We start from the raw sequence: 16,152 nt of genomic DNA, 5'->3' as shown, positions 1-16,152 counted from the left end.
TTGGAGGGCAAAGAACACCGAGTACAACCCAAAGAACACCATCCCCACCGTCAAGCATGGTGGTGGCAACATCATGCTTTGGGGTGCTTTTCAGCCAAGGGGACGGGACAACTCCATCGTATTGAGGGGAGGATGGACGGGCCATGTATCGTGGAATTCTGGACCGACATCTCCTTCCCTCAGTGAGAGAGCTGAAGATGGGTCGAGGATGGGTGTTTCAGCACGACAACGACCCTAAGCACACCGCCAAAGCAACAAAAGAGTGGCTGAAGAAGAAGCACATCAAGGTTCTGGAGTGGCCTAGCCAGTCTCCAGACCTGAATCCAATTGAAAATCTTTGGAGGGAGCTTAAAATTCGAGTTGCCAGGCGACAACCTCGAACCTGAATGATTTGGAGGCTGTCTGCAGGGAGGAGTGGGCCAACATCCCTGCCGAAATGTGCACAAACCTTGTCACCAACTATAAAAAACCGTTTGACATCTGTGCTGGCCAATAATGGCTTTTCTACAAAATATTAACATGCTGTTTGTCCAGGGGGTCAAATACTTGTTTTTCCTCATCAGATGGTTATCAATTTTAATAAATTCATATGATGTGATTTTCTGGAATTTTCTTTGGGATTCTGTCTTTCACTGTTAGAATGTACATATGATTAAAATTGTAGATTTTTGCATTCTTTGTAAGTGGGCAGAGCTGCAAAATCAGCAAGGGGTCAAATACTTATTTCCCCCACTGTATATATATATATATATATATATATATGTGTATATATGTGTATGTATATATATATATACTTTATGTGTATGTTCCACACGCAGTTTAAGATGAGTCATGTTCCACAGACGGTTTAAGATGAGTCATGTTCCACACGCAGTTTAAGATGAGTCATGTTCCACACGCAGTTTAAGATGAGTCATGTTCCACAGTCATGTTCCACACGCAGTTTAAGATGAGTCATGTTCCACACGCAGTTTAAGGTGAGTCATGTTCCAGTTGGTCTCTCCAGGTGAGTAACGCAGTGGCCATCGTTCGTCCACCTGGTCATCACGCAGAGAGAGATTCTCCGTGCGGTTTCTGTTTCTTCAACACGGCAGCCCTCGCTGCTCGCCACGCCCAGAAAATATCCCAAGATGCACTGCTGCGGGTCCTCATCCTGGACTGGGACGTTCACCACGGCAACGGGACGCAGCACATGTTCGAGGACGACGACAGGTAGGGAGTAGGGGCGGGAATCACCAGAGGCCTCACGATACGATATCATCACAATACTTATGTCACGATACAATATTATTGCAATTTTAAAGATATTGCAATATTCTGCGATATATTGCAATGTATTACCTTTTTTTCCAACTTCACATTTTTCCCCAATTTCAAATTATATCCCGAAAAGTCAACATCTGTTTTATCGAAAAAGATACATGTCTATGTCTGTTCATCTCACTTCAATTGTATTGCTGCAAAATGGGATTGTCAAGCAGACCAATACATATATATAATAAAAGATCGATACTTGGCTTCTGTGTATCGATACAGTATTTCCACAAAAAATATCGCGATACTATGCTGCTATATGTATCGTTTTTTCCCCCCACCCCTATTATTTATAACTCTTTATTTTCGTTCGTTAGGTTCCCCAAATGTTAACACATTTTGCAGCTGAAATTTCAAGAGTTGGAGGCCCGGGTAGCTCAGTTGGTAGAGAGCGCGCCCATATCGAGAGGTTTTATCCCTCGACGCGGAGGCCCAGGGTTTGAATCCGACATGTGACCCTTTCCTACTAGCCTGACCAGCCAGCCCCACATCCAGATGTTGAGGTCTGGGAACTCCCCATTGGTCAGGGCTCAATCCGAGGGGCGGGATAAATGGTTGTCTTTCAAATTCCCTCTGCACGCGATAGGATAGCGCTCCAACCAATCAGAGCAACACTAGCTGATAGATTAAACTTTAAACTCCGAACACATATTCTTTTTTTAAGAATGACTTCAGTGCCGTTCTTTGTTCTTTTCTCAAAGTAAAGCTGAACTCCGAGTCTTCCAGCAGCAGCAGCAGCAGCCATAAGCCCCGCCCACCCACTCTATACACGATGTGATTGGCCTGACCAGAGTTTGGTTTTTCCAGCTCGCAAAGCCGACGGAGAGCTGCTAGACTGACCCTGGTTGCAAAATAAATTTGCTGCCACTAGGGTGCGTCTAGATTCCTAGGCTACTTTCCTACATGTCACCCCCCTAAAATACCACACACACGCACACAAAAAAACTAACAAAAATTCAACGGCTTTTAATTTATACTATATATAATATAATTGATACAGTTTTGCCACGGAAAATATTGCGATACTATGCTGTATCGATTCTTTCCCCCACCCCTAGTGGGGAGCAGTGTGATGTGAAGCGAAGACGAGTGAAGTGAAGTGAAACGTTGACGGGTTTTCTCTCCGTCTGCAGCGTCCTGTACGTCTCCCTCCATCGCTACGACAACGGGACGTTCTTCCCGTCTTCGGAGGACGCCGCCGCCGACAGGGTGGGCGTGTCCAAGGGGGCGGGCTACAACGTCAACGTGGCGTGGAACAGCGGGCGCATGGGCGACTCGGACTACCTCGCGGCCTTCCACAGCGTCATCATGCCGATCGCCACCGAGGTAAGAGACGGACGCCATGACAGCTGTCCAAGGGAGGTGTGTTCAGGTGCATTCTGGGCGTGCTGGTCTTACAGGGAGGTGTGTTCAGGTGCATTCTGGGCGTGCTGGTCTTACGGGGAGGTGTGTTCAGGTGCATTCTGGGCGTGCTGGTCTTACGGGGAGGTGTGTTCAGGTGCATTCTGGGCGTGCTGGTTTTACAGGAGGTGTGTTCAGGTGCATTCTGTGCGTGCTGGTCTTACGGGAGGTGTGTTCAGGTGCATTCTGGGCGTGCTGGTCTTCTGGGGAGGTGTGTTCAGGTGCATTCTGGGCGTGCCCGGTCTTACAGGGAGGTGTGTTCAGGTGCATTCTGGGCGTGCTGGTCTTACAGGGAGGTGTGTGTTCAGGTGCATTCTGGGCGTGCTGGTCTTACGGGGAGGTGTGTTCAGGTGCATTCTGGGCGTGCTGGTCTTACGGGGAGGTGTGTTCAGGTGCATTCTGGGCGTGCCGGTCTTACAGGGAGGTGTGTTCAGGTGCATTCTGGGCGTGCCGGTCTTACAGGGAGGTGTGTTCAGGTGCATTCTGGGCATGCTGGTCTTACAGGGAGGTGTGTGTTCAGGTGCATTCTGGGCGTGCTGGTCTTACGGGGAGGTGTGTTCAGGTGCATTCTGGGCGTGCTGGTCTTACGGGAGGTGTGTTCAGGTGCATTCTGGGCGTGCAGGTCTTACAGGGAGGTGTGTTCAGGTGCATTCTGGGCGTGCTGGTCTTACGGGAGGTGTGTTCAGGTGCATTCCGGGCGTGCTGGTCTTACGGGAGGTGTGTTCAGGTGCATTCCGGGCGTGCTGGTCTTACGGGAGGTGTGTTCAGGTGCATTCTGGGCGTGCTGGTCTTACAGGGAGGTGTGTTCAGGTGCATTCTGGGCGGTGCTGGTCTTACGGGAGGTGTGTTCAGGTGCATTCTGGGCGTGCTGGTCTTACGGGAGGTGTGTTCAGGTGCATTCTGGGCGTGCTGGTCTTACTGGGAGGTGTGTTCAGGTGCATTCTGGGCGTGCTGGTCTTACGGGAGGTGTGTTCAGGTGCATTCTGGGCATGCTGGTCTTACGGGGAGGTGTGTTCAGGTGCATTCTGGGCGGTGCTGGTCTTACGGGGAGGTGTGTTCAGGTGCATTCTGGGCGGTGCTGGTCTTACGGGGAGGTGTGTTCAGGTGCATTCTGGGCGTGCTGGTCTTACATGGAGGTGTGTTCAGGTGCATTCTGGGCGTTCTGGTCTTACAGGGAGGTGTGTTCAGGTGCATTCTGGGGCGTGCTGGTCTTACAGGGAGGTGTGTTCAGGTGCATTCTGGGGCGTGCTGGTCTTACAGGGAGGTGTGTTCAGGTGCATTCTGGGCGTGCCGGTCTTACGGGAGGTGTGTTCAGGTGCATTCTGGGCGTGCTGGTCTTACGGGAGGTGTGTTCAGGTGCATTCTGGGCGTGCTGGTCTTACGGGAGGTGTGTTCAGGTGCATTCTGGGCGTGCCGGTCTTACGGGAGGTGTGTTCAGGTGCATTCTGGGCGTGCGGTCTTACGGGAGGTGTGTTCAGGTGCATTCTGGGCGTGCCGGTCTTACGGGGAGGTGTGTTCAGGTGCATTCTGGGCGTGCCGGTCTTACGGTGAGGTGTGTTCAGGTGCATTCTGGGCGTGCCGGTCTTACGGTGAGGTGTGTTCAGGTGCATTCTGGGCGTGCCGGTCTTACGGTGAGGTGTGTTCAGGTGCATTCTGGGCGTGCAGGTCTTACGGGGAGGTGTGTTCAGGTGCATTCTGGGCGTCCTGGTCTTACGGGGAGGTGTGTTCAGGTGCATTCTGGGCGTGCTGGTCTTACGGGGAGGTGTGTTCAGGTGCATTCTGGGCGTGCTGGTCTTACAGGGAGGTGTGTTCAGGTGCATTCTGGGCGGTGCTGGTCTTACGGGGAGGTGTGTTCAGGTGCATTCTGGGCGTGCTGGTCTTACTGGGAGGTGTGTTCAGGTGCATTCTGGGCGTGCTGGTCTTACGGGGAGGTGTGTTCAGGTGCATTCTGGGCGTGCCGGTCTTACGGGGAGGTGTGTTCAGGTGCATTCTGGGCGTGCTGGTCTTACGGTGAGGTGTGTTCAGGTGCATTCTGGGCGTGCCGGTCTTACTGGGAGGTGTGTTCAGGTGCATTCTGGGCGTGCTGGTCTTACGGGGAGGTGTGTTCAGGTGCATTCTGGGCGTGCTGGTCTTACAGGGAGGTGTGTTCAGGTGCATTCTGGGAGTATTGCTATCTTGAGGCAGCGGGAAGTGATGGCACCATTGACCAACATAAACCTGGTCTAAAGTCAATAACGCAGCATTTCATTGTTATTTTAACAGAGCATTAGTAAAATGCTCCTAGGCTCGTGCACAGCGCACACGCACACTATGCTTGTTACACACACAAGGACACATAGCAGCACACACACACATGTAGAAGATTACTATTAATAAATTAATATTATTATTATTATTATTAATAAAAAGTCTGCTGGCCTCTAGAGGCTCTTTCTAGCCTTTACAGGTGATCTTCTCTCCAGATGGAACTTGGGTCTTTTTTCGGGGTTGTTGAGCATTAAATCCAAACGGTTACATCCGAGATTTATCCACCTGATGTCCATAATTCATCACGTTTTCGGTCATTTCTGCCGCTAACTCCGTGCTACCGATAGACAGTAGGTGCTACCGACAAGGGAATCTCCCATGATGCCTTTGTTTATGTTTTCAACCAATGGGAAGGTATATAAGGTATATAACGAGTATATAGTGGGAAAGATAGATCCCTCCAGGTCAGAGATCGTCTGTTACCGCTCTAAACCGACAGTTTAATTGTTTTTATTTGTTATTTATTACTTTTTGTTTCAGTTTGAATGAATGTCTTTTATTGACTTCAATATTTATATTTATTTCATTTAGCGTGTTTTCATGGTTCAATACAGTTTTTTTTGTTTTTTTTTAATAATAAAGTTCAGCACTGTTTTTTCTTGGAGTGTCATGTTTGTTTTTATCCAGTATCAATTCTAAATACTATCGGTCGATTAATCGGTTTTCGGCAAATATGGCCTAGGGCTGGGCGATATATCAATATTATATCGATATTGTGATATGAGACTAGATATCGTCTTAGATTTTGGATATCGTTATATCGTGATATGACATAAGTGTCTTTTCCTGGTTTTAAAGGCTGCATTACAGTGAAGTGATGTACTGTTCTGAACCCACCAGACTGTTCTAGCTGTTCTATTATTAATGATTATTTATCTAAAATCTAAGTGTGAAGATATTTTGCGAGAGCACCAACTGTCAACTCTAGAATATATTGCCGTAATATCGATATCAAGGTATTTGGTCAAGAATATCATGGTATCTGATTTTCTCTATATCGCCCAACACTATATTAGAAAATATAGGATGTAGAAATAAGCGCTGAAAATGTGTAGAAGAAAAATTTTACAATTTAAAACGTTGGAAAAAACTAAAACAAACCGAAACATTTGCTCTTACTTTGCGGAAAAAATATCGGGATATATATCGTATATCGATATTCAGCCAAAATATATCGGGATATGATTTTTGGTCCATATCGCCCAGCCCTAATATGGCCCAACCTAAGCTATCGGTATCGGTAAAATCCACTATCGGTCGACCTCTAAACAGAGCTGTATCCATGCTAGCCTCAAGCCACACACTTCACTGATTAGACCTGACGGAGTCGTCTGATTGGTCGATCCTCTCTCTGCAGTTTAACCCCGGTCTGGTTCTGGTGTCGGCCGGGTTCGATGCAGCTCGCGGGGATCCGCTGGGCGGATATCAAGTGACCCCTGAGGGATACGCCCACCTCACACACCTGCTGATGTCACTGGCCGGGGGGCGGGTCCTACTCATCCTGGAGGTACACACACACACACACACACACACAATCACACACACACAATCACACACATATACAAACACACAGAGACACACACAATCACACACAGAGACACACACAATCACACACAGAGACACACACACACGCACGTACGCATGCATGCACTTACACACACACACACACACACACACACACACACACACACAATCACACACATACAAACACACAGAGACACACACAGTCACACACAGAGACACACACGCCCACACGCATGCATGCACTTACACACACACACACACACACACAAACACACACACCGACAGAGACACACACACACAATCACACACAGAGACACACACAGTCACACACAGAGACCCACACGCATGCATGCACTTACACACACACACACACACACACACAAAACACACACACACACACACACACACGCACACACACACACAGACACACCGACAGAGACACACACACACACACACAGAGACACACACACACACACACAGAGACACACACACACACACACACACACACAGAGACACACACACAGGCACACATACACACACCGACAGAGACACACACACACACACAGACAGTGACACCGTGTGTATTGTTTGTGAATGGAACTAAATTGATCTCTCTCTCTCCCTCCCTCTCTCTCTCTCTCTGTCTCTCTCAGGGAGGTTATAACTTGTCGTCCATCTCTGACTCCATGGCGATGTGCACCAGCGTGTTGCTAGGAGACCCTCCTCCCTCCTTGGTGACGCCCCTCCCTCCTCCTCATCACAGCGCCGTGGCAACGATCAACTCCGTCATCCGACACCACGCCCCCTACTGGACGTCGCTGAGGATACACAGTCAGTGCACGATCGCTTTCATCTGATTTCATTTACATTTTGATCGTGTTGTTAACTCCCTGACGTTCCATTCAGTCCCAGAGGCTGTGCGGGCGTCCCTTCCCGCCCTGAAGCATCGTGGGAAACGTAGTTCGAAAGGAAAAGGCAGGAAGTCAGAGCCGAGCAGTGCCGACAAACCCCTGCTGCCCCCTACAGGACTGGAGGACACAACGGTAAATGTGAATCTGAGTTTTGAAATTAATATCCGAGACATTTTTTTTTTTTAAATGAATAAAAATCTGAATTTTTGTCATTCATATTTGGTTTGGATTTTTTTTGGTCCAATCAGACGGAGCGCGGCCTTGAGCAGCTCACTCAGGGATTGGCCGGTTTGGACATCAGTCAAGCCAATCGCACTTCTGCTACGTCCACCCCTGTGGGCGGGGCCAGGCCGAAGGTCCGCCTCATTCTCACCTGTGAAGGGGAAGTGAAGGCGGAGCCAGGGGAAATGACACCTGAGCAGAGCCAATCAGCAGAGAGCACGCTGCCACAGCCTCAGGTGAGCAGGAAGTCTGATATATTATATAGACATTAGGGCTGCCACCTCTTAGTCGATTAGTCGACTAATCAGTCGTTTTGGTCTTAGTCGACTAAGATTTCTTTAGTCCATTAGTCATTTTTTATGCTTATTCATGCTTAATTACTTATTTCCAAGAAACTTCTGAGCACATTTATGGTAAACACAAGATTTAAAGTGGAGCTTTTGCAGGATTAATTGTGGAGAAACTCAGTTTTACAGATGGTTAATTAACTACATTTATATTGTGCTTTTCTAGTCTTAACCACCTCTCAAAGCTCACAGCTCTGTCAATTAAATCAACCAATCGATTAGTCGACTAAATCCTATAAGTGTTAGTCGACTAAGAATGTCTTTAGTCGAGGACAGCCCTAATAGACATGTTCTTTGTCTTCTTATAATTCATCTCACGTATTGAATACATCATTAACCCTTCACAGGCTGTTGCCGTGGCAGCGTCGGAGTCAGTTGCCCCCCGAGACTCACCTGCAGGTGGAGCGGGGGCGGAGCTAGAGACCGAGGGAGCGTGTGGTTGGTCGAAGCCGAAGACGTCTCTGGAGCTGACGTGTGGAGGACAGACAGACGTCAGAGAATAGTCTTTTATATTAATTATTCGTTCTAACGGGGAACCACCAACGTCTTACGCAGTTTATTTAATATTCTCAAATTAAGGCCTTAAAAGTATTTACAGGGTACCCGCAGGGTCTTAAAAGCATTGAAAAAGTCTTAAATTTGATAATCTCCAATTAAGGCCATAAAAAGTCTTGAATTTAGTATACAAAGTCTTGGATTTAGTTACAAAGGTCTTATATTTTTTTGCCTTTCCTAGGATTAAGTTCATACCGTAACAAAATTAACTGTTACTGATGTAGGCTAATTAAAAAGTGACCGGAGACTCCCTGAGGTCTGTACGTGAACGATCGTACAGATGTTGACTCCCTGAGGTCTGTACGTGAACGATCGTACAGATGTTGACTCCCTGAGGTCTGTACGTGAACGATTTTTTTAAGGCTCGCTCACCTCGCACCGGAAAAACCACGGCAGCCATAAACCTCCCTATAAAATACAGTACAGGCCAAAAGTTTGGACACACCTTCTCATTCAGTGCGTTTCCTTTTTATTTTCATGACTATTGACATTGTGGATTCTCACTGAAGGCATCAAAACTATGAATGAACACATATGGAATTATGTACTTAACAAAAAAGTGTGAAATAACTGAAAACATGTCTTATATTTTAGATTCTTCAAAGTAGCCACCCTTTGCTTTTTTATTAATAAGGAAAAAAATTCCACTAATGAACCCTGACAAAGCACACCTGTGAAGGTAAAACCATTTCAGGTGACTACCTCATGAAGCTCATTGAGAGAACACCAAGGGTTTGCAGAGTTATCAAAAAAAGCAAAGGGTGGCTACTTTGAAGAATCTAAAATATAAGACATGTTTTCAGTTATTTCACACTTTTTTGTTAAGTACATAATTCCATATGTGTTCATTCATAGTTTTGATGCCTTCAGTGAGAATCTACAATGTAAATAGTCATGAAAATAAAAAGGAAACACATTGAATGAGAAGGTGTGTCCAAACTTTTGGCCTGTACTGTAAATAAATACCATAAGTCATAATTAACTGTCAGATGTATACAGTGTATCGTTACAATTTACTCTGAGTCTGTAGCTCTCAGTCAGTGGTCAGGGAATAGAAGAAAACGTGTTGTAACTTTAAAGACAATATAACATACTTTACTCACCTGTCTGTCTGTCTCTGTCTGTCTGTCTGTCTGCAGACCCCTCTGTACGTGGTGGACCCCCTGTCCTGGTGTCCTCATCTGGACGCCGTGAAGCCCCTCCCCCAGGTATCGACGTCTTCCAGTCGTGTCAGGACTGCGGCTCGGACGCTGAGAACTGGACCTGTCTCACCTGCTACCAGGTGACCTGTCTCCCTCCCTGTCCCTCCCTGTCTCTTCCCTGTCTCCTCCCTGTTTCCCCCTGTCCCTCTCCCTGTCTCCTCCATGTCTCCCCTGTCTCCCTCTCTGTCTCCTCCCTGTCTCACTCTCTGTCTCCTCACTGTCTCCTTCCCCGTCTCCCCCTGTCTCCCCCTGTCTCCTCCCTGTCTCCTCCCTGTCTCTTCCCTGTCTCTTCCCTGTCTCCCCTGTCTCCCCTGTCTCCTCCCCTGTCTCCTCCCTGTCTCCTCCCTGTCTCTTCCCTGTCTCCTCCCTGTCTCCTCCCTGTCTCTTCCCTGTCCCTCCCTGTCCCTTCCCTGTCTCCTCCCTCTTTCCCCCTGTCCCTCTCCCTGTCCCTCCCTTTCTCCTCCCTGTCTCTTCCCTGTCTCCCCCTGTCCCTCCCCTGTCTCCTCCCTGTCTCTTCCCTGTCTCCTCCCTGTCTCTTCTCTGTCTCTTCCCTGTATCCCCCTGTCCCTCCCTGTCTCCCCCTGTCTCCCCTGTCCCTCCCTGTCTCCTCCCTGTCTCCTCCCTTTCTCCTCCCTGTCTCTTCCCTGTCCCTCCCTGTCTCTTCCCTGTCTCCCATGTCTCCTCCCTGTCTCCTCCCTGTCTCCCCCTGTCTCCTCCCCTGTCTCTTCCCTGTCCCTCCCTGTCTCTTCCCTGTCTCCCCATGTCTCCTCCCTGTCTCCTCCCTGTCTCCCCCTGTCTCCTCCCTGTCTCTTCCCTGTCTCCCCCTGTCTCTTCCCTGTCTCCCCATGTCTCCTCCCTGTCTCCCCATGTCTCCTCCCTGTCTCCTCCCTGTCTCCCCTGTCTCCTCCCTGTCTCCTCCCTGTCTCCTCCTGTCTCCTCCCTGTCTCCTCCCTGTCTCTTCCCTGTCTCCCCTGTCTCCTCCCTGTCTCTTCCCCTGTCCCTCCCTGTCTCTTCCCTGTCTCCCCATGTCTCCTCCCTGTCTCCTCCCCTGTCTCCCCTGTCTCCTCCCTGTCTCTTCCCTGTCTCCCCCTGTCTCTTCGCTGTCTCCCCCTGTCTCTTCCCTGTCTCCCCATGTCTCCTCCCTGTCTCCTCCCCTGTCTCCTCCCTGTCTCCTCCCTGTCTCCCCCTGTCTCCTCCCTGTCTCCCCTGTCTCTTCCCTGTCTCCCCCCTGTCTCTTCCCTGTCTCCCCATGTCTCCTCCCCTGTCTCCTCCCTGTCTCCCCTGTCTCCTCCCTGTCTCCTCCCTGTCTCCTCCCTGTCTCTTCCCTGTCTCCCCCTGTCTCCTCCCTGTCTCTTCCTTGTCCCTCCCTGTCTCTTCCCTGTCTCCCCATGTCTCCTCCCTGTCTCCTCCCTGTCTCCCCTGTCTCCTCCCTGTCTCTTCCCTGTCTCCCCTGTCTCTTCCCTGTCTCCCCCTGTCTCTTCCCTGTCTCCCATGTCTCCTCCTGTCTCCTCCCTGTCTCCCCTGTCTCTTCCCTGTCTCCCCCTGTCTCTTCCCTGTCTCCCATGTCTCCTCCCTGTCTCCCCCTGTCTCCTCCCTGTCTCCTCCCTGTCTCCTCCCTGTCTCCTCCTGTGTCCTCCCTGTCTCCTCCCTGTCTCTTCCCTGTCTCCCCCTGTCTCCTCCCTGTCTCTTCCCTGTCTCCCCCTGTCTCCCCTGTCTCCTCCCTGTCTCCTCCCTGTCTCCTCCCTGTCTCTTCCCTGTCTCCCCTGTCCCTCCCTGTCTCTTCCCTGTCTCCCATGTCTCCTCCCCCTGTCTCCTCCTGTCCCCTCCCTGTCTCTTCCCTGTCCCTCCCTGTCTCTTCCCTGTCTCCCCCTGTCTCTTCCCTGTCTCCCCCTGTCTCCTCCCTGTCTCCCCTGTCTCCTCCCTGTCTCTTCCCTGTCTCCCCCTGTCTCTTCCCTGTCTCCCCTGTCTCTTCCCTGTCTCCCATGTCTCCTCCCCCTGTCTCCCCTGTCTCCTCCCTGTCTCCTCCCTGTCTCCTCCCTGTCTCTTCCCTGTCTCCCCTGTCTCTTCCCTGTCTCCCCTGTCTCCCCCTGTCTCCTCCCTGTCTCCTCCCTGTCTCTTCCCTGTCTCTTCCCTGTCTCCCCCTGTCCCTCCCTGTCTCTTCCCTGTCTCCCCATGTCTCCTCCCTGTCTCCTCCCTGTCTCCTCCCTGTCTCCTCCCTGTCTCCCCTGTCCCTCCCTGTCTCTTCCCTGTCTCCCCCTGTCTCTTCCCTGTCTCCCCTGTCTCCCCCTGTCTCCTCCCTGTCTCCTCCCTGTCTCTTCCCTGTCTCCCCATGTCTCCTCCCTGTCTCTTCCCTGTCTCCCCTGTCTCTTCCCTGTCTCCCCCTGTCTCCTCCCTGTCTCTTCCCTGTCTCTTCCCTGTCTCCCCCTGTCTCTTCCCTGTCTCCCCCTGTCTCCTCCCTGTCTCTTCCCTGTCTCCCCATGTCTCCTCCCTGTCTCTTCCCTGTCTCCCCTGTCCCTCCCTGTCTCCCCTGTCTCTTCCCTGTCTCCCCCTGTCCCTCCCTGTCTCCCCCTGTCTCTTCCCTGTCTCCCCCTGTCCCTCCCTTTCTCCTCCCTATCTCCCCCTGTCTCTGTCCTGCCTGTCTGGCGCTGCGTCTCACCTGCTGTGCTTCCTGTCTCAGGTGTTCTGCGGCCGCTACGTTAACGAGCACATGGTGACCCACGGCGTGGTGTCTGAACACCCGATGGTGCTGAGCTTCTGCGACCTGTCGGTGTGGTGCTACCTGTGTGAGGCCTACGTACACAACCAGGTCTGTCATCATCATCATCATCGTCATCATCATCACTATTTTTATAATTATTATTATTATTATTATTATTATTATTAGGGGCTGAAATCTAAAAAGATAAAAATCTAAATTGGGGTGCCCGTATAGCTCAGCTGGTAGAGCGGGCGCCCATATATAGAGGTTTACTCCTCGAACCAACAGGCCAGGGTTCGACTCCGACCTGCAACCCTTTACTGCATGTCATCCCCCCCCTCTCTCTCTCTCTCCCCTTTCATGTCTTCAGCTGTCCTATCAAAATAAAGGCCAAAAATGCCCCAAAGATTATCTTCAAAAAAAAAACGACAGGGAGGATGTTGCTGCTTCCACTTGGTTTTGTTTGTATTATAAATTACACAAACTTATAGTTATACAAACTTATAGTTATACAAACTTATAGTAATACAAACTTATAGTTATACAAACTTATAGTAATATAAACTTATAGTTATACAAACTTATAGTTATACAAACTTATAGTAATATAAACTTATAGTTATACAAACTTATAGTAATATAAACTTATAGTTATACAAACTTATAGTAATATAAACTTATAGTTATACAAACTTATAGTAATATAAACTTATAGTTATACAAACTTATAGTTATATAAACTTATAGTTACACAAACTTATAGTAATATAAACTTATAGTTATACAAACTTATAGTAATATAAACTTATAGTTATACAAACTTATAGTAATATAAACTTATAGTTATACAAACTTATAGTTATATAAACTTATAGTTACACAAACTTATAGTTATACAAACTGATAGTTATACAAACTTATAGTTATATAAACTTATAGTTATACAAACTTAGTTATATAAACTTATAGTTATACAAACTTATAGTTATACAAATTTGGTTATATAAACTTATAGTTATACAAACTTATAGTTATACAAACTTAGTTATATAAACTTATAGTTATACAAACTTATAGTTATACAAACTTAGTTATATAAACTTATAGTTATACAAACTTATAGTTATTCAAACTTATAGTTATACAAACTTAGTTATATAAACTTATAGTTATACAAACTTATAGTTATTCAAACTTATAGTTATATAAACTTATCGTTATACAAACTTATAATAAAAATCGCCAAAATTCCCGTCCTGTGCCAAACTTAATCAGTCCGATTTGTGTGCTAATATATATTTTTTTCTTATGAACATTGTTGTATAAAAACCACCATGTAAATATGCCAGAATTAGTAAAAATAACTAATTTTCATCTGCAGTCCCTATAGGCAGATGCCATAGAGACAGCCAGCAGTCATTCACTGTATATTACAAGGTACACATAATGGGGACATATACATTGACAAATAAAACCACACAAAACATAACATAACAGTCCTGAGGGTGGCGCTACAGCAGCCCTCTGAAATTATTAACTTTGAAAATTCATAACAAATCAACCACACAGGCTACAACATTGCATTTTACATCAAACTGTTGCCCCACTAGAGCAGGCACTTTGCCCTGCTTTTACCCCACTAGACCACTGCTGCTGAGCAGCTATAATAATAATAATAATAATTATTATTATTATTATTATTATATTAACACATATTTTCTTCTATTTTCTTTCTTCTCGTTCAGATTCTGTTTGAAGCTAAAAACGCGGCTCACTGTGCCAAGTTCGGAGAGGAGATTCCTCCGTGGAGCTGAGAGGAAGACGAGAGACAGGAAGAGAGATGAGGAGGAGGAACAGGAGATGATGAAGAGGAGGAGGAGATAAAGGAGGATGAGGAGGGAGGAAGAAGAGAGGAGCTGAGAGGAAGAGGAGGAGTTAACGATGACGAGGAAGATTGACTGTGTAAAAAACCTGAAAGCTGTTTTCTGCTTTTCTGGCTCTCGGACTTCAGCGTGATTGGACAGTTGATTGAGTTGCCATGGATACCGCAGCCAGCAGCAGCAGCGAGTGGTGCTTTGTGGGAAACTTCATCGAAATCTACGGTGTCTCACAGCTGCCAGAAAACAAATGCAGAAAAGCAATGTTTTTATTTTTGAAACTGCAGATCGGTGCTGATCATCTTCATCATCATCACCATCATCATCACCACCATCATCATCACCATCTTCATCATCCTCATCACCACCATCATCTTCATCTTCATCATCACCATCTTCATCTTCATCATCATCATCATTATCTTCGGGACTCATCGGCAGGTTGTCGGTTCAATTCCCTGCAGGTGTAACCAAAACAAAGTTCATTCAACAAAACAACATTGATAGGTGATTATCGAGAGCAGGGCTGATGATGTCACCGAGTGGTGATGATGTCACCGAGAGGCCACGCCCACAGCCAGCAGCCATCTTTTATACAATTTCAGACAGAGAAGTAAACACAAAAATCCAGCAGTTTTATTTTAACTTTTTTTTGTGTATTCGGTTTAAATATTTGTCGTGTTTAAAAAAAATAATAATAATAATAAAATAAAAAATACACAAACTGATTGGTTTAAAAACGTTCAGTTAAATAAATAATTAGAGCAGGAAGTGAAAAGAGAAAATTAAAAGCTCAGAGAGACTGGCGCACAGATTGCTCCGAGACAAATGATGTCAACGCCTCGCAAACATTAGCTGTGTTAGAGACAGTTCCCGCCACGCCACGATATATCCGAAATGTGGGTTTCTTTCAACCATATTTAAAAAAAAAAATAGTAACGTGGATGGTTCCATTGAATTTGGGTGTTTTTATTCAATTTAATAGCATTTGGAGGGAAAAAAAACATAAAAGAACGTTGAAAAAAAGTGACAAAAATGTCGGGGAAAAGAGACAATAAATAAACGTGGGATGTAATAACGCAAAAATGCCAAAAGGCGCAGAAAAAAATCGACAAAGACGGAGGGAAAAGTGACAAAAACCAAAAGTCGACGGGAAGACAACACAAGAGTTAATAAGGAGATTATTTAGGGTTTGTGAACGCGTCAAGTCCTGTGGAGCGAAAAAAAGACTCAAAGGAGCTTCTGATTGGTTCAAAAAGAAGAAGAAAATAACTGGCTATCACCAGACTAATGCTCTATCTTTTAAGATTGAACATCGGTCTGGCGGAGCCTGCTCTGTATTTTCTACTGCACAAGAGGCGGGATCAACGGGCACAGTTCAAATGCCTCTGTACGTGATTGGATAGTCCTTCAACCAATCGGAGCAAAGATCTGGGTGACGCAGCAGCGTCAGCGGCATCAACGGGGTTGCTGCTCTTCGGCGGTCGCCATGTTGAACGTAAACAAGTAGCTGCTTAGTCGCTTCTCTATCGTCATCGTGTTAAACCGACCAATAGCGCGCCAGGTGGATGAGCCGGTTTGTGATTGGTCCCCGCAGATTTGTAACGGAAGCAGGAAAGGTAAACGTACAGGTTTCCAGCCTGAGCTGCAGGGAGGAATCAAACCGCCGGCAGATCGGGCTGGCGTTACCCCGGTCTACATAAAATCTGCACTTTTTATTTAAATTTTGACTGTTTTCTTTTTAACAGAAGGAGGTGGAGAGTCTGAGGCTTCAGGTGTGTTTTGAATTTTCCC

The 16,152-nt window shown here is 47.3% G+C and overlaps 1 protein-coding gene across 2 annotated transcripts in view; it reads left to right on the top strand.

The window, feature by feature from the left end:
- The window catches only part of hdac6 (histone deacetylase 6), a 35,994-nt gene extending 23,411 nt beyond the window's left edge, over positions 1 to 12,583 (top strand). For both annotated transcript variants that reach the window (XM_028583804.1, XM_028583803.1), the window contains exons 20-28: positions 1,007 to 1,212; positions 2,448 to 2,640; positions 6,380 to 6,529; positions 7,200 to 7,377; positions 7,453 to 7,589; positions 7,706 to 7,915; positions 8,374 to 8,517; positions 9,721 to 9,863; positions 12,461 to 12,583. In XM_028583804.1, coding sequence (XP_028439605.1) covers positions 1,007 to 1,212; positions 2,448 to 2,640; positions 6,380 to 6,529; positions 7,200 to 7,377; positions 7,453 to 7,589; positions 7,706 to 7,915; positions 8,374 to 8,517; positions 9,721 to 9,863; positions 12,461 to 12,497 — 1,398 coding nt within the window. In that variant the 3' untranslated portion in view covers positions 12,498 to 12,583. The remainder of the gene's footprint in view (positions 1 to 1,006; positions 1,213 to 2,447; positions 2,641 to 6,379; positions 6,530 to 7,199; positions 7,378 to 7,452; positions 7,590 to 7,705; positions 7,916 to 8,373; positions 8,518 to 9,720; positions 9,864 to 12,460) is intronic.
- The last annotated feature ends 3,569 nt before the right edge of the window (positions 12,584 to 16,152 follow it).

This window comes from Perca flavescens, chromosome 7 (assembly GCF_004354835.1).
Source record: "Perca flavescens isolate YP-PL-M2 chromosome 7, PFLA_1.0, whole genome shotgun sequence".
In the NCBI taxonomy this organism is placed as follows: Eukaryota; Metazoa; Chordata; class Actinopteri; order Perciformes; family Percidae; genus Perca; species Perca flavescens.
The sequence above is the reverse complement of the archived record's forward strand: the minus strand, read 5'-3'. Positions and strand labels throughout refer to the sequence as shown.